The 25,441-nt window shown below is 45.3% G+C and overlaps 1 protein-coding gene across 1 annotated transcript; it reads right to left on the bottom strand.

The window, feature by feature from the left end:
* Positions 1 to 11,254: 11,254 nt before the first annotated feature.
* Positions 11,255 to 24,868, bottom strand: SLC25A51 (solute carrier family 25 member 51). The gene is made up of 2 exons (XM_075338696.1): positions 24,689 to 24,868; positions 11,255 to 13,477 (listed from the first exon to the last, which is right to left on the bottom strand). The coding sequence occupies exon 2, from the start codon at positions 13,429 to 13,431 to the stop codon at positions 12,535 to 12,537; it is 897 nt and encodes a 298-aa protein (XP_075194811.1). The 5' UTR covers positions 13,432 to 13,477; positions 24,689 to 24,868; the 3' UTR covers positions 11,255 to 12,534.
* Between the last annotated feature and the right edge of the window lie 573 nt (positions 24,869 to 25,441).

The following is a 25,441-nucleotide window of genomic DNA, read 5'->3' as shown; positions in this document are numbered from 1 at the left end:
ATTTTCAGAAATCTGCACGTCCATTGTGAAGCCAGCAAAGTCTATGACAATTCAGAAGTGCTGTGCCCACGTGAGTATTTTTCCCATGCAGATTTGGTGTAGAAAAAAAAAGAAATCTGCACCAAATATGCAAGGGAAAACTAAGCAACGTGGGCACAGCACTTCTGAATTATCATAGACTTTGCCGGCTTCACAATGGACAGGCAGATTTTGCTGCAATTTCTGAAAATACGCGTCAAAACTACACAGCGTGGGCCCTGGGCCTTACATGGGATGGTGTATCTATACTAGGGATGGGCGAGCACTACTATGCTCGGTAATTGGAATGAGCAGTTGGATGCTTGGATGGAGGCGACTCAAGTACAGAGTATAATGAAAGTCAATGGAGGACTCAAGTATTTTTCCGTAAGATTTCTCAGAAGAATGCTGCAGTTCCCCATTGACTTCCATTATACTCAGGTACTCAAGTCACACCCATCCAAGCATCGCACTACCACAAAACGTTTTATTTCCTAAGCCAGTGTAAATATATGTAGTGTAGTGCAATCACAAACTTCCCTTGGTTTTCAGCATCACTTCTATTCTGGTTAGGCCGTGGCCACACGGGGCACTACTTTGATGCTCGCATGACACTCGGCTCGGGCTGGCAGCACAGCAGGAGCAGAGTGTCATGCTAGTATCCATGCGACTGAGGTCCGACTGTGCGAGCGGACCTCAGCTGCTGGGGGCGGGCCGGCTCTGAGGAGGGGCGGGCTGGTGCTGCATAGGGGCAGGCTGGCACAGAGGAGGGGAGGGATTTATCTCCCTCTCTCCTCCGTAGCCGGCTATTGCGATTCTCGCCGTGCACCGCAAGTGCAGTGCGATTTTTCTCACCCCAGTCACTTAAATGGGTGCGAGAGAAGAGTCTCGCATTACAGTCGCAGCATGCTGCGATTGTTTTCTCGGTCCGATTAGGGCTGAGAAAATAAATCGCTCATGTGTGCTGACACACAGGCTAGAATTGGTCCAAGTGGAATGCGATGTTTTATCGCACTCCACTCGCACCGATTTTCTCCCCGTGTGGCTTAGGCCTTAAAATGACTATTCCAACTCACCAAATCACACAGGGGTTTAGTGAGACAGAAATGTCTTTTACAAGGAAAGCCTATAGAGCTTCATTCTACCAATCTATAGACTTCCATTGGGAAACCCATTTGGCAGCTCACACATTAAATCCCTGTATGATCCAGCAAGTCAGAAAAGTCATGTGACCTAGAAAAAGGATTGGAGCTGGAAACCAGGCAAGATTGCGATCGTTGTGTATACTACTGCATTACATGCACATTTGCCGAAGTTTTATGGGAGTAAAACTTTCACCTAATATATTGGCTCTATTAGTCATACAGCCTAAATGGAAAATAGATGAGACACTTGTTTGGATGAATGATGAGGTGTTTATTGCATACAGCAGCATAGGAAGCATGAAAGGTTGCCGCAAATGCAATTGGCCTTTGGAAAAGCTGCCAAGAGCAACCAGTCAGATCATTTATATTTTCTAACCAGCAATGGAAAAACATAAACCTGATAAATAAGTGAACCTGTCCCCTTGGAAAAATGCTATAAACTGCAGATATAGGATTAATCTACAGGTAAGTAGTGTTATAATGCTTCCTGGGAGCCTTAATGAATGTTTATCTGCAGGAGCCAAGGCTCTCAGGTCATGGGGGAAGTGCATGGAGCAGCTACAATCCCCCCTCGCAGCAGCGCTCTCGATATTGTGAGCACATCCCAGCACATTGATGGCTCACTTGGGAGCGAATCTATGCACAATGAGCTGTCTAAGTGCTGGGGCGTCCTTGTAGCCGCCGCTCACAGTATACAGAGGTACTGTGATGTGACTCTAGTCGCTCAATCCATGACACTGTTTAAAAGCAGAAACTCCCAGTAAGCTGGGTTCACACATAGCGACGTCGCTGTTACATCACCATTTTCTGTGACGCAACAGCGACCTAGTAAGTCGCTGTTATGACCGCTGCTTAGCTGTCAAACACAGCAGACGCAGCAGCGATCATAACGTCACGCGTCGCTGTGGAAGTCATGCTGCACTTGGTAACTAAGGTACATATCGGGTAACCATTACCCAATATTTACCTTGGTTACCAGCGCACACGCTTAGTGCTGGCTCCCTGCTCTCCTAGCCAGGGTACACATCGGGTTAATTACCCGATGTGTACTCTGGCTCCGGCTACGTGTGCAGGGAGCCAGCACTAAGCGGTGTGCTCTCACGCTGCCAGTGCCAGATCCCTGCTCACGTAGCTAGAGTACACATTGGGTAATTAACCCGATGTGTACTCTGCTAGGAGAGCAGGGAGCCGGCACTGGCAGCGTGAGAGCGGCGGTGTTAGTAACTAATGTAAATATCGGGTAGCCAAGGAAAGGGCTTCTTGGTTACCCGATGTTTACCTTGGATACAGCTTACCGCAGCTGCCAGACGCCGACTCCTGCTCCCTTCAGTTCGTCGCTCTCTTGCTGTCACACACAGCGATGTGTGCTTCACAGCGGGAGAGCGATGAGCAAAAAATGAAGCAGGACATTCAGCAACGACCGGCGACCTCACAGCAGGGGCCAGCTCGTTGCTGGATGGCACACACAGCGACAGCGACGGGACGTCGCTGCCATGTCACAGAAAATGGTGACATACCAGCGACATCGTTGTCGCCGTCCCTGTGTGTGACACCACCTATAGTCGCAAAGTATTGTAACACTATTTACCTACAGATTAACCCTTTATCTGTAGGTAAATAGGATATACCATGCTTACAGGTTCTTTTAAAAATTGGTTTCTGTACTGAAAGCCAGTTGTCACAAATGAGGCCCATGAGGGCAAATCAAGTTCAGTTCTAGAATAGAACAAAAATTAGCACAATACACAAAATTTGTTCTACATTGAAATCATAATAAAAATACAAAATGTACAAATACATAGAATCACACCACTGTGCAACCACATTTTATACATAGCAAATAATGTCTGTCAAATATGGTAAAATATAGTTTAGTATAATTTCTATACAAGCAATACAACCAAAATAGGCTTTTTTAGGATTTTGCGCACAGCTCAAACTGCTGTAAAATTATATTAACTGTTCAATTCGAGTTGTACTTTTGTGGCAAAAAGGCACATTCATTCTATTATTCTCTTGTTCACTGGTCATCTTACATTTTTATGGATCACTAATAATAATGTAGGTTATGTAGGTATTGGATGCTAAAGGGAACTTGTCAGCAGATTTGGTGACTATAAGCTGCGGCCACCTCCAGTGGGCTCTTATATACAGCATGTTAGAATGCAGTATATAAGAGCACAGGCCGCTGTGTAGAATGTAAAAATCACTTTATAATACTCAAACGGTCACTGCTGTGGAGTTGGGTCATAGGTGCGTCTTCATTCTCTAGGGCCAGCACCTCCTCTTTCGGCCGTCTTTGTCGTTCTTCTTCTGAAGTCTGGATGCATGACGCGTCCTACGTCATCCACACTTGCCGGCATTGATGTCCTGCGCAGGGGCACTTGGATCTGCCCAGAGCAGGGCAGATCAAAGTATTGTAGTGCGCCTTCGTGGGACTGGCGAGTGTGTATGACGTAGAACGCGTCATACACACGGGCTTCAGAAGGAGGACGAAGATGGCCGAAATAGGAGGTGCCGACACCGGAGAACGAAGATGCCCATATGACCCAACTCCATCGCAGCGACCGTTTAGGTATTATAAAGTGATTTTTACGTTCTACATAGCGGCCTGGGCTCTTATATACAGCATGTTAGAATGCTGTATATAAGAGCCCACTGGTGGTGGCCGCAGCTTATAGTCGCCAACTTTGGTGACAGGTTCCCTTTAAAAAGGTCAACAGGCTTGTGCACAAGGCCAGATTAGAGAGCCATGATACAGCAATTGCGCCCATCTGTGTTGGCACTTACAAACTATATCCATCCATCTGGAAGGTGTACTATGAACTAGACCTCTAAAAAAAAAAAAAAAAAAAAAAAAAGGTATATACACCGGTAGATTTACCCTCAACGGTACGTGCAGCTAAAGAGCAGTTGAAAGCAAGTTTGTTTTTTTTGTTAAGTATGAGTAAACAGGAAGCCTGCATGTTTATCGATCATTTTATTTCTTTATGTAATGGAATGCTGCTAAAAGGTGTTATCCATAACGCTGGTGCCTGTATTGGAAAGGCACTACTCTTGTAAACCCTTCCATTTTTCACCTACTATAAAGAGAACCTGACAGTTGATCCATGCTGCCCAAACCGTGGGCAGTACGAGTAAGACTGGGGCCACACGGGGACTACTGCGATCCCCTTGCATGAGACTCGGCTCGTGCTGGCAGTACAGCAGAGCCGAGTGTCATGCGTGTGTCCTTGCAACTGAGGTCCGTTCGTGCGAGCAGACCTCAGCTGCGGGGGGCGGGCCGGCACTCAGGAGGGGAGGGAGGGATTTCTCCCCCTCTCTCCTGCGTAGTCTGCTATTGCCATTCTCGCACTGCACTGGCAGTACACCGGTGCACCGCGAGTGCAGTGTGATTTTTCTCTCGCCCCATTCACTTGAATGGGTGCGAGAGAAAGAGTCTCAGCTTACAATCGCAGCATGCTGCGATTGTTTTCTCGGTCCGATTAGGGCTGAGAAAATAATCGCCCATGTGTGCTGACACACAGGCTAGAATTGGTCCGAGGGGAATGCGATGTTTTATCGCACTCCACTCGCACCGATTTTCTCGCCGTGTGGCTTAGGCCTTAGGAACAGGCTCCACCATCTCAGCGAGGCACATTTGGCTCAAATACTGTGGCGGTTCAGAGAAGAGCTATACTTTAAAAGTTAGGTCCCTGGCAGCTTCTCCCCACCCAGACAGTGTATGACAGGCTTTTGCCTATGTGCGCGTATAGGCAGAAACCTGTCAATCCAGGGCAGCGAGAGGAGAGAAGCCGGTCCTACTAGTCTCCAATGAATGAATGCCGCAGTGTTTCAGAATCAAACATACCTGGCTGAATTCAGACATGCCAGTGTCGGACACATGTTGGCCCTTGTTTGAGCAGTCATGTTCACTTTAAAAAGGAGCCTGTCACCAGTTTTCCATGTATGAACCAATACCATTACCTTCCTCAGTGCATGTGTTGCTTTCTAGGAAGTTGTATATTATGTCATGACTGCCCTGTTTATTCTCCCAAAAAACTTTTTTGAATCGTTGTTGCGCTGTACGCAAAACTGGACGATCCGGTCAGATGGGCGTCATTGCAGCGTCCCTCCTCTCCGCTGCAGACATCCTCCCGCTGTGATTGATAAGAATGATAAATCCTGCATCATTCACATAGCCAAACAAAATATTGCACCTGCACAGGGACATCGCTAGCTTGCGCAGGCACAGTTTGCTCTGCCTTACTGTGGGTACAGCCTGAAACATAACTTTGTACGCCATCGGCACACTTTCGACTTCAGCTTACCAGAACCATTTTGTCCATATAGTTTTAGTCCCTGCTGCCGGAAATCACTGAAGAGTTGAACTGGATTTGGACAGTCAGGAATAGCATGTAGCGCAAGAGCGATTTAAAAAGTTTTTTTGGGCATATACAGGGAGAAAGGGGGTTGGGGTTCAGGACATAAGATACAACTTTCTAGAAAATAGCACACTCTATAAAAAGGTAGGTGGAGGCATTAGTTAATACACGAAAAAACTTGCGACAGGTTCACTTTAAGAAAATGAATTATATAAAGAAAAACAGCACATTGCTTACTAAAATCTTTCTAAACCTCTTTATACCTAGTGACAATTTGTCTGAAAAATAGAAATACAAGTGACAATGACAGATCTTGAAAGAGTAAAACCAGAGGATCTCAAGTAAAGAACATTAGGCAGATAACCTTCTATGGAATTCTCAATGCCCAACAGTGAGAAACATTCAGATGGTATAATGGCAGTAAACATCTCTTAAAGCTATGCTGTGACGAACTTACAATATCCATGCAGTTACTGTTGATTTCTTAGTGCAATTTAGCATCATTATAAATACCAATTTCCTGAGGAATCTGAAAAACCTGATGCCAGGACTACCTTCAGGTGACCTTGTGATAAAGCCATCACTAGTGATGAGCACTACCATGGAACTACTCGGTAATCGTAATGAGAAGTTGGACACTCAAACAGGGTCGACTCATTTACTGAGTATAATGGAAATCATTGAGAAACTAGTATTAGTTCCAGAAAATCTGGAAAAATGCTAGATTTCCCCATATACTTCCGTTATACACCCGAGCATGGTAGTGCTCACTCATCACTAATTACCACATATGAACATAGTAAGTAACTAATGATCAGTACACAGGAACAAATGAAAAGTCCAAGTAACTCCAGCATTCCCTGGCACAAGTTAATTAGTAACACATTAGCAAATATAAAAGACATGTTAGGGGTAACTTTTTATTTGCAGTCAATTTCTGTGCAGCAAAATTTGCCAGGTTTCTTTTTAAACAAACTTTGAGAAGTGGATTTTGGGTATAAAACTTCTCCGCTTGTACACCCAGCAGTTACTCCCCCTCTCCCACTGCTCCAGGCTTACTTGCTCCACTAGTGTCATTACTGCAACGCACATCATAACACATGATGTGTGCTGTAGTTGTGACGTCACAAATGCAGCTAGTAAACAAAAGGTCAAAGCAGTATTAGAGTAGAAAAACTGGACCGGGAAAGGTGAACAACATCTGCATGTTATTTCACATGTATACAAGCCTTAGGGGTACTTTGCACGCTGCGACATCGCAAGCCGATGCTGCGATGCAGATCGCGATAGTCCCCGCCCCCGTCGCAGCAGCCATATCTTGTGATTGCTGGCGTAGCGAACATTACCACTACGCCAGTTTCACATGGACTCACCTGCCCTGCGAAGCAGCTCTGGCTGGCGACCTGTCTCCTTCTTAAGGGGGCGGGTCGTGCGGCATCACAGCGACGTCACACGGAAGGCAGCCAATAGCAGCGGAGGGGCGGAGATGAGCAGGATGTAAACATCCCGCCCACCTCCTTCCTTCCGCATTGCAGCCGGGACGCAGGTAGGAGATGTTCCTCGCTCCTGCGGCTTCATACACAGCGATGTGTGCTGCCGCAGGAACGAGGAACTACATCGTACCTGTCGCTGCACCGGCATTATGGAAATGTCGGACCCTACACCGATCATACGATAACGACGCTTTTGCGCTCGTTAATCGTATCAAAAAGGATTTGCACACTACGATATCGGCTGCGACGCCAGATGTGCATCACTTTCGATTTGACCCCACCAACATCGCACCTGCGATGTCGAAGTGTGCAAAGCCCGCCTTAGTTGTGATAACTGTAAAAACCACAACAGTTTTGCTATGCAGCACAATATCGCGGTGTGTAGACTCTGCCTAAAACTGCTCTTACTCAAAACGTGAAGGCCTACTGCTTCAGTATTTTAGAAAAATCCTATTAATTACATGCTTGACTCCCTGCTATACTAGAGGTGATTACCCTCAAAGATAACCACTGCTTTCTAATTGTGATCAGGCTCAGCTTAAAGTAGGCATGTCACTAAGGTATTGCATAACTACAGGCTATACCTGACCGGCGAGTTCTCCCTCATCAGGAAAGTGTAGATCCTGTAAACCACTGCTTAATAGCCAATCATTTAGCTAGTAGTGGCATGGACAAACTGAAATAATAAAGGTGTAAACACATTTGGTCTTTTTGATTGTGAATCCATGAAGGAATGGGTTGTGAGCCCCTCCACTGAAGTCTACAGAATGGTCACCTATGGATCTGCCATAAAAGCTTGTCAGGAATACCCTTTTATTTGAGGATATGCAAAATGGTTTGTCAGCATTGCAAATTAACCTTCATCATTTTAGAAAAATAAAATAAAAAGCGAAATGTATAATTTTTTTTTGTTTAAAAACAAAATGTAGTACATATAACTTCTGCCTTAAATGGAACTTGTCCAGTTCAATAACGTCTTTAACCTGAAGGTATAAGGTTAATCTGTAGGTTAATAGAGTTAAGGTGCCCAGCTATTGTACCAACAGTATAATACCCAGAAGAAAATGAAGTCTATTCCTTCTGGGGGCCGCCAGCTTTCAGTCATGCAGGAGTGCCCAGAACAATTTATAGTTTACAGCTGCCTCTCTGTATACTCACAGTATACAGAGAGGCAGCTGTAAGCCCACCCGGCACTGGATTGACAGCTGGCTCAGCAGGGCATCAGTGCAGAGTCTGCTTACGCTGCAGCTCTCTATACTGTGAGCGGATGACTAGAAATTGTTCTGGGCACTCCTGCATGACTGAAAGCTGGCGGCCCCTAGCATAAAGTTAATTTTCTCCTCATTGCCGCACGCTCAGTACAGCATTCAGGCATTAGGTCAACCGTATATCTGCAGGTTAATTCTGTTATCAGGCATGAAAGGTTCCTTTTAAAATGTGAGGATGAGACACAAACTAAAAATATGTTTGTGTGAATACTCATCAGGGTAGACAAAAACAATCTAAGGTCTTTGTCAAGCAATCCTGGCTAATAGAAGCACATACTAAAAAAAGGCAATGCCCTTTCTTGGTAAATAAATAACGTATAGTGGGGTAATGGATGGATATAAGAAACACAATGCAGAACTTGGATAACCAAAATAGCAGTGCAGTAGCACGGGAACCTTAAAACGGCTTAGGGTATGTGCAAACAAAGTTTTTATAGTTTCCTTACTTGAACTATGAGTTTTCTGGTGGAAAAATAGTTTAAAGAATTTTTCAAAAGGTTTTATTTTCCAGCCTTTGGATTACTTAGTGTCTAGTTTTGAAGATTTTCCATCTGGAGTTGCTTGAGATAAGCAACATGCATTCTCTTCTCCCACAAGGCATTTTCTACAAAACCCGGAAGCAGAAGAAAAACACCCCAAAAAAAAAACGGAATATATAAACAGCAAGTAGTTTTAGGATAGAATCTTTCTATTCATTTTTAGAAAGCGATTTTTTTTTGGGCATATTTTGGAGCAGACCCATTTGAAAAAAAAAAAAAAAAAAGAAAAAAAAAAAACCTTCTCCACATACCTTTTGGTTTTGAATAGTGCTGAGCGGACCCGGGCTGTAAACGTCCGGATCCGCGCGGTTTCATGGCTATCCCCGGGCTGGACCCGGACGCGGGATTCCGGCTGCACGATCCGGAATCGGCAATTAATAAAAATGAAAAAAAAAAAAAATAAATAATAAATGACCGTTTCATACTTACCAGACTCGGTGTCATGGCGGCACACTGCTTCCGGGTCACGCTTTCACTTCCTGTGCTGTGCACGCAATCACACAGCTTTCCATGTTTTCCCCACCCACCGGCCGTCCTCTCAGCTGTAATTGGTTCCTGGCTGATGCCCCCCCCAGCCTGTGAGTCTCTGCCGCGGTCATCGCTTATCGCGGCTCAGTAATAGGCTGTACTCAGAGCGGGCGGCCGTGCTCTATAGCTGGCCACTCTGACATGTAGCAGAGCTGTATGTGTCGCCGCGGGACTTCTCCTGTGGATTACGTCGGAGCTGTAGGGTTTCTTTGGGGCTTAATAAAGTGGTGAAGGAGGAGTGTTTTGTACTTTATTTCAAATAAAAGGATTTTTCTGTGTGTCTGTGTTTATTTACTGTCATTTATAGGTCTGTGTGATGCAGGTATCTGATAGACGGCTGTGCCATCACACAAACCTAGGGTTTAGCAGCAGCCGTGCACCGCTGCTAACCCCTGCTATTACCCCGACTGGCACCGCATCACGCCAGCGGGAAGAGCCGGTATCGCACCGGTATGGTCGCATTTAACACATGCGACCATACCGGACGGCTGCGGGCTGAGGATATACCAGCCCCCAGCCGGCGTCATCTTGGCTAGATATGAAGATTAGGGCAGACCGCACGTCTTTTTTTTTTTTTACTTTCACCGGAATCACATGTGCGAGGGGCTCACGCAAGTCTGCCATGGCAGCACCCGGCAGCCTTGCACGTGTGACTCTGGGCACAGATACAGCGCGACGGCTGGGGCTGCAGCCGCGTGCTATAGCTTTGCTGCCGAGTGTTTACCACCGTGACCGACAGTGCACTGCTTTCCCCGCCCACCGGCCGTCCTGGCGCCTGTGATTAGTTGCAGTTAGCTGACACGCTGACACTCAGGATGGAGGCGTGTCTCGCTGCAACCAACACGCGCCGGTGGGCGGGGAAAACCATGAATATTGAGTTGTTGGCTCCGTTAGGTAACAGCGTGACCCGGAAGGAGTGTGTCGCCATGACAGCGCCTCAGTGAGTATGCCACACTCGCTCCTAGCCCCCTAGCCCCTCCACAAACGTTTTTACCCTCCGGATTCCGGTCCCCATTGACTTATATGGGCACTGGATTCCGGAGCGGATCGGATTTTTTTTTATATCTGTCAGTGATCCGCCGGCCCTGGATTATTGGCCGTTCGATCAACTTTAGTTTTGAAACTTGAGGTAATGCAAATACAATTTTACAAAGCCCAAAAAGGTGATGTCCCATAAACTTGTCCCAAACAGATCACCTCCTCTCCACATGATCTAAGAGTCCTATTGCTAACTGCTAGGTCTCCCACAGATTACAAGAACCACTTGCCAATATATATTTATCATCTGTGAACTGCTTGAAAGAAAATTCTGCACAATTTTCCCAGATTTTACCCATTAACAATGAAACAGGTAACATTTGCAGCAATTGTAGCTTTTCAGAGCATATTGACCATGAAAATGACAAGTAAAGATGAGTAAGTTAGTCCGCAGCGGCCCCTTGTATAGTGAGTGGTATATTCAGTATGACATTGCCAACAGACAAAGCCCTGCAAACCGCTTTCTATCTGCCGACATCCCCAGTACCCCTTATGATTTCCGGTAGGAGGTTCACAGGGCTCCTATCCAGCAGCCACATATTACTGACCATACCACTGAACAAGGGTCCTGCAAATTAATTTGATCATCTCTACAACCATAGTCTCATTGGTTTTCATTAAACAAATACACGCTTTTCCCGCATAGGAGTACGTTTTTGCATCCCTACCAAGAAGTGGAGGAAAACAAAAGCAATGCCTGCTCTGAAATGATTTTTGTCTCAAATAAAAAAAAAAAAAAAAAAAAAAAAGGCTATGCTGTAACTGGGAAACCAAATTTGTGGGGGGGGTTGTTTAAAGGATCTTTGTGTGTTGCGATAAAATTGCATTTTAACTCTCAATGACCACAGCAGTTACCAATGGAATTTTTGAATTTTTATACGCAATTGAAATTTTCTTCTCCTTTAATGACCCAAGATCACACTGGTAAAAGATTAAAATTATATTTTAAAAAAAATAAAAGTATAAATACAATGTAATTTGACAGGGGTTACTAAAATGTGTAAAGCTTTCTGAGACGTTATAAGCTGTACATTGTGGATTCAAATGTAGGAATCGGAGTCCATATTTTTTTTTTTTTTTAAAGCGTTGGAATTTTTACATATGCCCTTATTCTAAAAATTGCACAAATTCTGTTAGCTGTGATGAATGAACATATTAAAATTACATTTGGCTTTTAAACTGTATTTTCATCTTCGTCAATCATTCTCTCGGAATGACATAAGGGCTATTGAACACGACAACATACACAGCATCTATATTGTACATATTAACCATAAAAATGTAATGCAGAAAAGGTGACCTTGCACGCAAGAATTCACTTTTCTTTTTAGGGCCGTTTCACACAAATGCGGCTTTTTGCCGGATTGGCGGATCCGGTACACTCCAGTACAGTGTGATACAGTACAATGGCAGCGCGACAAGCTCCGGTAACATGCCGTCATGTGACCGGAGCATGTGACCCGGAACCATTGTACTGTATCACACTGTACTGGAGTGAACCAGATCCAACAGACTGGCGAAAAGCGGACGTGTGAAACAGCCCTTACTCAGAAACCTCCCACATATGTTTGACCCAACCACGACACACATGTAGGTAGGAATTGTTCACAGAGCACAGACTAGGGTTAGGTCATTACTATATAGTGTATATATTTGATGGGCCACATTGTCAGACATATTAAACCTTAAAGGAAATCAAAAATTAAAGAACTGCTTTTCCCAATCAATAAAAAGTTGCCAGTTAGAAGAAACTGGCAGTGTGGCAAATAGATTTTTTTTTTCCCCATATATGAAAAGTGGCACCCATTTTACACAGAATTGTGGTAGAGGTTATGCAAAAAGATCCAAAACTTGTGCGCTACAACCAGAGACCAATGGATCAATTCATTTGTTGCGTATGCTTAAATACTAAACAATATACATAGTAATATCACTGGAAGCAAAAGGCTTTGTTACTAATAAATATAGGGAACAGACAGGCACTTGTGTTTACCAGACACGATCACCGTCTGCTCAACATACATTTTGTTCCATTGCAATGTTAGTGGTGCACACAGACAGCCCTGTATTTGGTTTTGTTACAATTTGCTCCCTTGTCTGAAGGAAAACATATCCCTGTGTGATCATATCCCCTGCCCATGTCAGAACAGTTTTAACAGCAGCTCATAAGTCGCGTTAATGATACCCCAGGACAATATGGATCGGTTAGAGTTAAGAAGAGCCCCGCGAAATAGGTGCGTCAGCTTCCCATCACGTTCTATCCAGATGGTCATAAACACTTTCCCAAAGGAGGTAAATTCTCCACCAATCTGAGACTGCATGCGGGCTTTTACCACATTAATGGGGAAAAACAGAATACCCAACATGGCTCCCAACAGTCCACCACAAATAAAGTCATTAAGGACATGAGCACTGGAGGTTTTAGCTTCTGGCAAACACTGTTTGATTGGGGTACGGAGGCTAAAGAAAATTGCATTGCTTGGTCCATTCCTGACCAGTATTGGGATCAGACCACGGTAATATTCCCCAACTCCATAGGGTCGTAGCACTTTAAATGCCTGAAAAGTATTTGTAAATCGGTCATGGTGTTTGTAGTCCTGAAGCAAAGTCTGAACTCTCTCGAAAGGCGTGAGAACAGCCTCAGTTGTCCCTGCAAGGACGGCTGCTACACTCCGCGTAACAAGCTCAGGAGCATTGTTATGCCTTAACAGAAGACTTGAGAAGTCTTCATACAGGCCAAACATCAAGGCAAGAGTTGTAGTCTTCTGCAGTAGAGGCGGCAATATTCCCCGGTAAAGGTTCCGAATCCCATCTTTCTCCAATTGTCTGATAGCATCCCTTATTCTTAAGCCATATAGTTGTTGTCGAAACAGCGCCTTCTGGATGGGGAAGGTGATTGCAATGTTTGTAAATGCAGCACAGTAGCCACACAAATAATGTTTACCGGCATCAAGAGTTACTGTATGTTGCATAAGGTCTTGCTTTGCAGTTGGGAGAACCAAATCACTTTTCCTTTTTCCATGTGCTTCTGAATCCATCACATTAGGATCTTCTATGAGAGTTACAGAGAAATGGTTGCGTCACCTAAAATAAACAATTAGTTCAAAAGAGTAACTATATAGAGTGTAACTAAGAGCAATCAAAGATAAACAGAAAAGTAAATATAATAATACGCAGTCAAAGTAAAAACCTGCCAAAAAGGTCACCAGCTATTACTTGATGTCCGACACACGCTCACATTGGGCTGTCTGCCAACAGAAAATGCTTTAAATCAACCAAGTGGGCCCACAAAATAATTTTCTCATGTGTTCATACATAAAACACGTGACTGCTGCAGCCAATCTGTGGCCTCTGCACTGATGCTAGTAACATGGCATGCGGCCATTAAACCAACCTTTTGCTGCATTGATCATTTGCAGCTTATAAGCAAGGACTGATTTGTGTACCAGCTAGCCTAGCTAGACTAGTAGGGGTTTAAAATGGCAATTATTGCTTGATATTTTAGACCAGTTAGTCCCCCTTTCCCTGCTCCAAATATTTGTCCAATCCTTTAAAAAACGTGTTTTTCTAGGCTAGGCCAACTATTAGTACCCATGTATTATATATATTTTTTAGGATGCGAGTGAAAAGAACGGCATAGCACAGAGGTCCATATTTACGGTATATTACACACACAAACACACTGAACAAAAATATTATAAACTCAACACTTGTTCTTTTCTACCATTTTTCCTAAGCTAAAATAAAATATCTAAGACTTTTTCTATGAACACAAAAGGTCTTTTGCGCACAAATATATGTATGTACATACATGGAGTCTATGAGACACACCCTCATCGCTAATCTGTAAGTAAAAGTAAATAAACATGAACAGCGAAATATCCTTTATTTGAGACAAAAAAAAGCCACCACTTTATTAACCCCCCAAACACCCCTCCAGGTCCGACGTAATCCACATGAGGTCCCACGACGCTTCCAGCACTGCTACATCTGACACTCACAGCGAGCGCCATAGAACAAGACTGCCCACTGTGAGCTCCATGCAGCAACTGAAGTGAGTCGCGCTATCAGCAGTGATGTCACTCAGGTTAGCCACTGCCACAGCTGGAGTCTTCCACCTATGACAGCAAATCACCCGAGTGACTGAAGTAAGCCGCACGATCAGAAGTGCTGTCACTCAGGTGATTTCCGGTCATAGCTGGAGTCCTTCACCTGTGACTGTAAATCAGGCCATGACAAAGACAGAGCCGCGCAATGAGAATGAACCTCTGACGTCACAGCTGCGGGCCCCACACTACTGTCTGTGTCGGGGAACTAACGTCAGAGGCTCACCAGAGTTCATTCTCATTGCGCAGCTGTCTGCTGTCAGCGTCAGTCATGTTCTACGGTGCTGCTGTGACAGGACAAGGATGAAGCAGAGCTGAATGGCCATGGGACCTCGTGTGGATTACTTAGGACGTGCAGGAGTGTTTAGGGGGTTAATAAGGTGGTGAAGAGGGTATTTTTTTGTATTTTATTCTAAATAAAGGATTTTGGGGTGTGTTTATTTACTTTCACTTACAGAATAGTGATGGGGGCGAGGTCTGCCATTAACTCCTTATTACCCCGATTACCACTGCACCAGGGCAATGGGAAGAGCGGGTCCAGAGCCAGAGTTGGCGCATCTTATGGATGCGCTACTTCTTGGGCGGCTGTTGGCTGCTATTGTTAGGCTGGAAAGGGACAAATAACAATAGGCCTTCCCACCCTAATAATATTAGCCCCCAGTTGTCTGCTGCACCTTAGCTGGTTTTAGAAAAATGGGGGGACCCCATGTTTGTTTTGTTTTTTTAAATAAATCAAATTAAAAAAAAAAGTGTGGGATCCTCTCTATTTTGTTTTCTTATAACAAGCCAAGGTACAGCAGACAGACAAGAGTTGCAGCCTGCAGCTGCTGCTGTTCCTGTGCTGGAAATGAAAAATGGCGGGGACCCCATGTCTGCCAGAAGGTGCATTTTTTTGTCAAATCAAGAACGTACCGTGCAGACATACCCTCATGCGATCACAAGGACCAGATCGCTGCCATGGCAACCCAAGGTCATCACCATGACGACCGCGGGTTACTGAGCTATGGATCGCCTCACACACTATGACAGATGCATGGTTTGTGAGGCGAAGTGTTAGTGCAGCAATGACAGATGTAATCCACTGTAGTGATCGAACACGAGCACTGCAGTGCATTATATCAGATGCAGGAAAAAAAAACAAAAAAAAAAAAAAAAAAAAAAAAAGAATTGACATGCTGCAGACTTTGCAGAAAAAAAAAAAAATCTGCAACATGTGCACAGCAAGTCAAGATTCTCAGACTTTGCCGGGATGCGTTTTTCCTTGCAGTATTTATTAAAATCTGCAAATAAAAAGCGTAGCAAAAATTCATTTGGAGACGGCTTATGGTAGAGAAATGAACATTCAGTTCACAGACAACAGCTCTGGTGGACATCCCTGCAGTCAGTATGCCAACTGCACGCTCCCCCAAAACCTGTGGCATTATGCTGTGTGATAAAACTGCACATTTTAGACTGGCATTTTATTGTGGCCAGCCTAAGGCACACCTGTGCAATAATCATGCTGTCTAATCAGCATCTTGATATGCTAATGTAGAACCCCTGAGGTATCAGGTGCCACAAGTAAATGTTAAATGTGGAAACCCAAACCCAGGAATATCTGTGCCAGTCAACACACCAGCACCCTCAGGCCACATGCATAACCCCAATTCTAGACTGGGAGACTGCCTAGCAACAGGTAAAAGGGATGGGCACTTATTGGCTAATTGCCACCCAATCTGTAGGGAGAGACCCAGCAAGGGGAGGGGCCAATGGTCAGGAGGAAGTGAAGGAGAGTTGTTGGAAGTGAGGGAGTTAAGGCCACGTCTCACTAAGCAACATCGCTAGCAACACACGACTTTTGTGACGTAGCAGCGATGTTGCTAGCGATGTTGCTGTGTGTGACATCCAGCAACAACCTGGCCCCTGCTGTGAGGTCGTTGGTTGTTGCTGAATGTCCTGGACCATTTTTTAGTTGTTGCTGTCCCGCTGTGAAGCACAGATCGCTGTGTGTGACAGCGAGAGAGCAACAACTGAATGTGCAGTGAGCAGGGAGCCGGCTTCTGCGGAGGCTGGTAACCAATGTCAATATCGGGTAACCAAGAAGCCCTTTCCTTGGTTACCCGATATTTACCTTTGTTACCAGTGTCCGCCGCTCTCACGCTGTCAGTGCCGGCTCCCTGCACACATAGCCAGACTACACATCGGGTAATTAACCCGATGTGTACTCTGGCTACGAGTGCAGGGAGCCAGCGCTAAGTGGTGTGCGCTGGTAACCAAGGTAAATATCAGGTTGGTTACCCGATATTTACCTTAGTTACCAAGCGCAGCATCGCTTCCACACGTCGCTGCTGGCTGGTTGCTGGTGAGATCTGCCTGTGTGACAAGCTCACCAGCAACCCGTGTAGCGACGCTCCAGCGATCCCTGCCAGGTCAGGTTGCTGTTGGGATCGCTGGAGGGTCGCTTAGTGTGACGGTACCTTTAGGAGTGAAGTATAAAAGAAGGAAAGGTGTAAAGACCTAAAATAAGAACGGGACGCTGTAAAGGAGACAAGGACTGTGGAGTAAGGAACCGGGACTCCAAGAACCGTGGGTTACCTGTGGAAGTATAATACTCCAGGGACCAGGGGGCGCCTGTGGAAGTCCGGAACCTAGGCTCACAGGACTCAGCACAAGGTGGAGTGCAGACCCTAGACCACCAGGACACTTTATGGTCAACCGTTAAATCTGCCAGGCGAGGGGATCTCCAGGGTCCCTCGCCAACTAAAGAGTCTGAAGCATCAGCAGCAAAGAGGGTACCTGGGATAAGGGACAGAAGTCCACCCATTAAATATTCCAGGCTGCCTGCAATAGGACCAAGACTGAAACGGAGGGGCTCCCCCAGAAGCTCTAGGCCACGGGAGCCCACCACCAAGAGTGCACGGAGGACAGGTACCTTAGGTCACAGCTGGCACGGTGAACAAGGGGAGCAGGAACACCTGCAACCAAGACCAACAGTTCCAGGTACGAAGCCACAAGTAAAAGGGTAAGTTGAAACTGCAATACCGGTGTGGACTGTTTCCTTCTCGCCTCCGTACACATACATTGACTGTCCTCTACTATTGCCCCCTCATCATCCACTGCTGGAGCCTAGCCCTGCTTGCTGAGGGCCCAAAACACGTAAGCTGCACTACTCCACCAACCCCAGTCAATAACCTGACTGCACACCGCAAGTGGCGTAGTCGAAAAACTCTTATTTAATTTTTCTTCCATTTTTCACCCTTTTTTATAGGACCGCCCCCCAGGGTCACAGAACCGGGCATCGGCCGCAACCACGACTGTTCCTCCCTGTGCACCACACGCCCGGGACAGAGTAGCCCACAGCCCTGGGGCGTCACACTACACCTGTGAGGTGGATGGATTATTTTGTAAAGGAGAAGTGATCACTAACACAGATTGACATATTTGTGAACAATATGAGAGAGAAAAAGCCTTATGCACATAGGAATAAAAGTCTAAGTTCAGCTCATGAAAAATGGGAGCATTTAGAATTTTGTTCGGTGCATGTACACATTTGTAAAAAGAATAAATAAAATATATACATGTAAGGGGGGCAGTATATATTGATGCCCTAGCATAGGTAATCAATATCACAGCAGTAGCAGTCCATTACACTGCAACCCCACCGGTCACCTGCTACAAGTTTCGGGAGAGGCTAAATGTAAATAGGACATGTCGTGCTTTAGCCAGCATTGGCCACTACGGAGTGAATGGAGTATGAAATCATTGTATTTATCATGTGCACATAATATACAGCAGTAAAAAGAAAACCTAAAACACGACAGTGGATATGAAAAAATGAAAGCAAAAAAAAAAGTTGATCTTTAAAAACTGGGAAACAACAAACAGGCACTGCAAAATGGAAAACTTGTGTGTGGCAAAGATCAAATCAATCATAGCTTCTCTAAAAGGCAACCCGTGCAAATGTATGAGGTTGCTGGATCACTTGAGGTCAAGACAGACTCAGCACATTACACTAATCAATGGAGGTTGTATATATATATAGCTGTAATAAAGCAGAAAAAGTATACAAATACAAATAAAATGGTTTAAGTTATCACATTGAATACAAAAGGAATTTGGCAACCTGATTTATTCTAGGGCTTTATTGCTCCAAAATCATTGAATTTCCGGTGTCCAGAATATGAGGAATTATTTAACACAACATCAAGCATGGTAAGCTAATCAAAAGAAGAGACTCGGATATCGGGAGATAAGAGGTGGCCCTCCTGCACTCGTGGCCAGACACTACCGACATGACCGATGGAATGGGAAGTGTGAATAGACCCGCACCAACTCTATTTTTCCATTCACACCATCCAAAAGCCACAACTTTTATTTTACACGTGTCAAGAAGTCTAACGGAGGCGTAGTTGTAGTTTTGAACGAAACTATTTAACTTACCATATACTATGTGAAAAATTAGAAAGTAGCAATTCAGCCATTGTCGCTCTGTTTTGAGTAACTACTTTACTTTGTCTAGAAGGCTAAAGGCCCTTCATGCACAGACTAAAGGGGGCTTTACACGGTAGCGATATCGCTAGCAATTTGTAGCGGTATCGAGCGTGTAAGCACCCGCCCCCGTCGCGCATGCGATTGTTTGTGATCGCTGCCGTAGCGAACATTATCGCTACGGCAGCGTCACACATACTTACCTGGTCGTCGTCGGCGGCGCTGTAACTGCCGAACAATCCCTCCCTCAAGGGGGAGGGACGTTCGGCATCACAGCGACATCACCGCAACGTCACTAAGCGGCCGGCCAATCAAAGCGGAGGGGTGGAGATGAGCAGGACGTAACACCCCACCCACCTCCTTCCTTCCGCATTGTGGCCGGCGGCAGATAAGGAGACGTTCCTCGCTCATGCGGTGTCACAAACAGCGATGTGTGCTGCCGCATGAGCGATGAACCACCTGGAGAAACAACCCTTACCGATTTTTGAGTTTGGGACAACCTCTCCATGGTGAACGATTTTCACCATTTTTGAGGTCGCTTAAGGTCACTGGTCAGTGTCACACGCTGCGATATCGTTAATGACGCCGGATGTGCATCACTAACAACGTGACCCTGACGACCAAACATTAACGATATCGTAGCGTGTAAAGCCCCCTTAAGACTGGTTCAGATGACAGTCTAAATTGCATGGGGGCGCAAGAATATCAATTGTCAGGGAAAATGTTGATTTAGCAGATTAGATTTCAGACAGTCTATTGCATTTTTCTCCTGAAGCAGACATGTCAACTGGCGATTGATAGAAAACACATTAGTGCTCAGCCTACATATGGAAGCGGTGGCTGAAATGACGGTCAGCCAAACAATCACCCAAAGCATCATTTGGCTGACAGTCATCTATTGTGCATGGATGGCTTAATGTGCCTACCTGCTGACTGGCTGCAGGGCTCATTTAGCATAATGTCACAGAAGCCCCTGGAAAGTAGGCGCCACTGTCACTGGAACGCCACCAGCTGTGAGTATAAACCATCTTCACTTCTTACTGGGGAATATACCGTGTTTTTCCAAAAATAAGACACTGGCGTTCTAATACGCCACGTGGGCATGAACTAGGCACAATCTGCATAGATTGTGCTGGGGATGCAGGACGCATGCAGTTACGCTGCGGTGCAGAACGCAGCGTAACTCCATGAAAATACGCTACGTGGGCACATAGCCTAACATGTCAATTCTTTACAGAGCTTTTACCAGTTTTTCAACCTAGTGACAGGTAGATTCGACGATACCCTAGATCAGCGTGTCTAACCGGGTTAATAAAAACCCAGTTCCGGCTCGGATTGATCAAGGGTAGCTGACCGCGCAGGTGATTTGGTAACTATAGAACCGCCTGCTCCAATCCCCCCCACCAAATCACCGGCGCGGCTGTACACTCCACTTCCCCGCTCATTACATATTCACTGCTTTCATCTGTGATTGGTTGCAGTCAGACGCGCCCCCAGCCTGAGTGACAGAATCTGACTAAAAGCAATCACAGACCCGGTCTGCGGGTCTAGTGTAGAGAGAATTAATGAGTCACGCATTCAGCGATGACCACATTCAAGCTACTTATGGTCCAGTGTGACCGGAAATCACCTGAGTGAAGTGACCGGTGATGACACAGCTCATTCACTCTCTGGAGCTCACAGTGGACAGTCTTGTTGTATGGCCGCTCGCTATTATCTTCAGATGTAGCAGAGCTGGATCGTTGTGGGACCTTGTATGGATTACGTCGGACGTGCAGGGTGTTGGGGGGTTAATAAAGTGGTGAAAGAGGGTGTTTTTTGTATTTTATTTCAAATAAAGGATTGTTTAGTGTCTTGTGTATTTCTTTTCACTTATTACAGATTACTAATGGGGGTGTCTCAGACACCTGCCATCTTGCCATTACCAATCTAGGGCTTAGTCGCAGCTATGAGCTCTGATATTACCTCAATTGCCACCGCACCAGGGCATTTTGGGAAGAGCCGGGTAAAGCGCTGGGATTGTCACATCTAATGAATACAACAATCCTGGGCAGCTGCACAGGCTGATCTTTTTAGGCTGGGTCGCTCCAGCCTGAGAATACCAACCCCCAGCTGTGGGCTTTATCTTAGCTCGCTATCAAAATGGGGGTGGGTTACAGACCGCACTCAAACAAAATGTTATTTAAAGCAGATGAGTTTTTTTTTTCATGGTCCAATTCTTCTTTAATGAGACTCCCCCATAACACTAACCTTAAAAAAAGCACCACTAGCTTCTGCATTGGGAATAGGATTGGCACACGTTACCTGCAGATCACGCATGCATCAAGTCAGGTATTGGAACACAGACAAAAGTGGGCAGCACCAAACCCACTCTTTATAATCCAACATTTAACTAACATTTTAGAAAACCAATTTTGTTCATATAGGAGGTATATAGAAATTATTTGGAGAGATTTCCACAAGCACATTTGAAATGACCCTCTGCATCTGATGGTGTACAAATTCTCATAATCCAGCAGACTGACTCTATAATGTGAGAGAGTTCACTGTACCAGGAGAAAAAAAAAAAAAAAAAAAAAAAAAAAAAAAAAAAAAAAAATCGATTTGTGCAAAAGATGTCATTAAACTATGCAGGGACAGCTCAGTATGTAGACAGATCTGCTTATTTCAGTAGCCAGAATGGCCCAAATACTATGTTAATTGGCTAATCGGAGCAGCTGGAGATTACACTGTACACATAGTTTAGGGGACTGGTGTATTCATAAGAGACAAGCTCACCCTTCCCCCTCATCAGTGATTGATATATGCATCTGGATACATGCACTGTGAGGAGAGGCAGGGGAGCAATCCAAATTTCCCTGATCACTTACATTAATCAAACAGCAGTATATATATATATTTATTATGTACACATTTTTGTCTAATAGTAGATAAAACCTGTCCCTGAACTCTGCAGTCCTTACATAGGCTTCCAACAATTCAGCTTTAACCCCTTCCTGCTACATCATAGTGGGTGTATGGAGCGGCGGCTGCTTCTCACAGGCTAGATGCTAACTGTGTAAGGCCCTGTGCACACGCTGCGATTTTTACCGCGGTTTTACCTGCGGTTTGTGCCATAGATAATGGTCAAAAACCGCAGGGAACAACCCGCGGAAAAACCGCGGTAATACAGTGACAAACCACGGTAAAAAAGTGTGCAGTTTGCTGCGTTTTTTACCGCAGGTGCGGTAATCTTTCAGAGGGTCTGGAATTTTCTTAAGAAAATTCAATTTTCTAGTGCCCACAGGACCTAAGGCTATGCTGACACACTACAATTTTCTTAACCACAAATATGCAGAGTTTTTGGCCCCAAAAACCGCACCCGTGGCGAAATGCATGTGTTTGACGTGTTTTTACCGCATTTTGGCCAATGTATTTTTTAAGTCAAATCTATTGACTGGAAGGGCTCAAGAACGCTGCCAAAAACGCAAAAAGAATTAACATGCTGCGTCTTTAGAAACGCAGCCAAGATGCAGACAAAAAAGATGCACAGTGTGGGCAGCAAAATAGAAATCTCATAGACTTTGCTGGGAGAAGGAAATGCATGGATTTAGGTGTATCTTTGGGACTTCAAAAAATGCACCAAAAAGGCAGTAAGGCTATGTGCGCACTAGGCATTTTGTGGGTGCGTCTTTGGGCTCAAAACTGCATGACTTTGTTTACCCAGCAAAGTCTATGACTTTTCATTTTTACTGTCCACACAACTTTCTTTTACCTGTGTTTTTTTTAGCTAAAAAAAAAAAAAAAAATAATGGACATCAATTCTTTCCTGCGTTTTACTGCGTCTTTTTCACCTATGCAATGTGCAATGCATTGGAAAAAAAGCAGCAAAACGCAGTTATCAAAAATGCACCAAAATATGGTAAAAACGCATGTGTTTTTTCCACTGCGTTTGTGTTTTTTTGCGGCCAAAAACGCACAAAAATGCAGCGTAAAAAAAAACCGCTGTGCGCGCAGTGTCTAAAAGATGCCGTGTGTGATCATAAGCTCACAAAGCTGCAGTTGCCATGGCAACCATTCAAGAAGCGGGCTTTGAACTAGTGGAACACCACCCCCACCCCCCCCTCCCTATTCGGCAGATCTAGCCCCCAGTGACTTTTCTCTTTCCTCAAGGAACACCTCCGGGGCAAGAAATTTGACGACAATAGTGACGTGATAACCGCTGTTGGGGATTTTTTTTGAGGGTCAAGATCAAGAATTTTTTTCGAAGGGAATTCTAAGTTTAGAAAAGAGATGGACTAAATGTATAGACTTGTTAGGAGACTATGTAGAAACATTTTTTTTGTAATATATTCATTGTGTTTATTATTGATCATTACTTTTGGATCACCCCCCGTATAGCCAGCACCAGCTGTTCAGTCCTATCCCCATCACAGTCATGTTGGCACTCCAGGGCAGCATAGGAGACAGGAACTTCTATATACTGCAGGTTGACCTCCCCTAGGGGACTATGACATACAATGTACATTTAAAAAGAAGCGATCTTCACCACAGAGACCCCCCCCCCCCCCCCCGGTCACCCGTCCCTGCAGTGGTGTCTCAAACAGACATCATTGCTGCAGTTTGTTTTTTTTTATACTAAATAAATTCTGCATTTAATGACCCTTTTCGCCGTGTACAGAACTTTGAAATCTAAATGTGCAATAGTCGCCCATTAGGTGTCATCCACACCTAAGTGTATTTGCAGAGTACGCAGATGTGCCACGTTGTCTCATATTATGTGCTGTATGCCTGCAGGCAGCATTGTATGGCTATGTACAGAAATAGCTGACCCAAATCTGTATATCTTGGCAGAACAACAAGCATTTTCTGCACCGCAATTTTGCAGTGTGACATGCTGCAGATTTTTGTACTAAATCTGCAACTGGGAAAAAAAAAAATAAAAAAATAAAGCAACATGCACAAAACTTCAGGATTCGCATTGATTTTGCTGGCATCAGGATTTGGACTAAACTGCACTAAGAAACACACTGTGCACAGCCTATAACGAAGCCCAAGCACCAAAGTCCAAATATCCCCACTGAGCCTGTGCAGCCACGTCTCCATGATAATGTGCCACTGGTGCCCAGAAGCCACGAAGATAACAATCGAATGGAAATATAGCAGACCCCTGCCTACGTGAGGATGTACAGGGGCACACCTTGGCACGGCGAGCCCCCCCTGGAACGCCTAGGCACAGCGAGCCCCCCTGGCACGGTGAGCCCCCCTGGCACATCTTGGCATGGCGAACCCCACCTGGAATGCCTAGGCACAGCGAGCCCCCCTGGCACAACAAGCCCCCCTGACACGGCGAGCCCCCCTGGAACGCCTAGGCACAGCGAGCCCCCCTGGCACAGCGAGCTCCCCTGGCACGGCAAGCCCCCCTGGCACACCTAGGCACAGCAAGCACCCCTGGCACACCTAGGCACAGCGAGCCCCCCTGACATAGCGAGCCCCCCTAGCACAGCTTGACACAGCGAGCCCCCCTGTCATTCCTTGGCCCTCCAAGCAACCTGGCACGCCTTGATACTACAAATCCCTGCATGCCTTTGCACTACAAGTCCCAGCATGCCTCTGTCCTGAGCGCTGCAGCAGGCCTGCTCTCCACATGGGATGCACAGGGCGAACTTTGACTATCTCCTACAGGATCTGTCAGCCTCCATATTAGGGTGTGACTTTCATGCTCGGTTGGCCGGCCTCTCACCTTCCCATGCCATGGTTAGCTGTCCACCCAGCACAAGGTGTCCACAATTCATCCTCTATGGACTCCTCATTCCCCACCTCGGCTGGTGACAGTTGTGGGCGGGCTGCATACAACTTACTTCCGGTTGTCTGGAAAAAAAATCCTATCCAATCCTCACACCCGTTACCACAGCGCAGAACGCATGCGCACAGGCATGTCACCTTCAGTCACCACCTGGTCTAGATAGGTGCACGTGATGTGTCTGACCAATCGGTGGCCGGAATTCTGTTCTAGGGTAGCGTCATTAGGAATGACTACGTACGCTGGCCGAGTGAGCTTCAGTAAAATGGCCGCCGATCATTTAGTCAGCGTCTGCAGGCAGACACCAGGGGGCAGACGTGTTATAAAAAAAAAAAAAAAAAAGCAAAGTAAGGGTATGTGCGCACGTTGCTTTTTACCTGCTTTTTACCTGCTTTTTTGCTGCTTTTTCTTCTGCGCTGTTTAATGCCAAAATGGATGTGTTCTTCTATTCAAGCAAAGTCTATGGGAATTTGGGTTTCTTGTTCACACTATGTTGTTCAAAATGCTGCCTTTTTGTGGCAGAACTTTGGTCAAAAACTCAGCTTTGCAGTGCAAAACCCAAATGGCAAAAACAATTGACATGTTGCTTCTTTGAAAAGCTGAGTTTTTGACCAAAGTTCTGCCTCAAAAAGGCAGCATTTTGAACAACATAGTGTGAACAAGAAACCCAAATTCCCATAGACTTTGCTTGAA

This window comes from Anomaloglossus baeobatrachus, chromosome 1 (assembly GCF_048569485.1).
Source record: "Anomaloglossus baeobatrachus isolate aAnoBae1 chromosome 1, aAnoBae1.hap1, whole genome shotgun sequence".
In the NCBI taxonomy this organism is placed as follows: domain Eukaryota; kingdom Metazoa; phylum Chordata; class Amphibia; order Anura; family Aromobatidae; genus Anomaloglossus; species Anomaloglossus baeobatrachus.
Note: the sequence above shows the minus strand (reverse complement) of the source record. Positions and strands in the feature narration are given on the sequence as shown.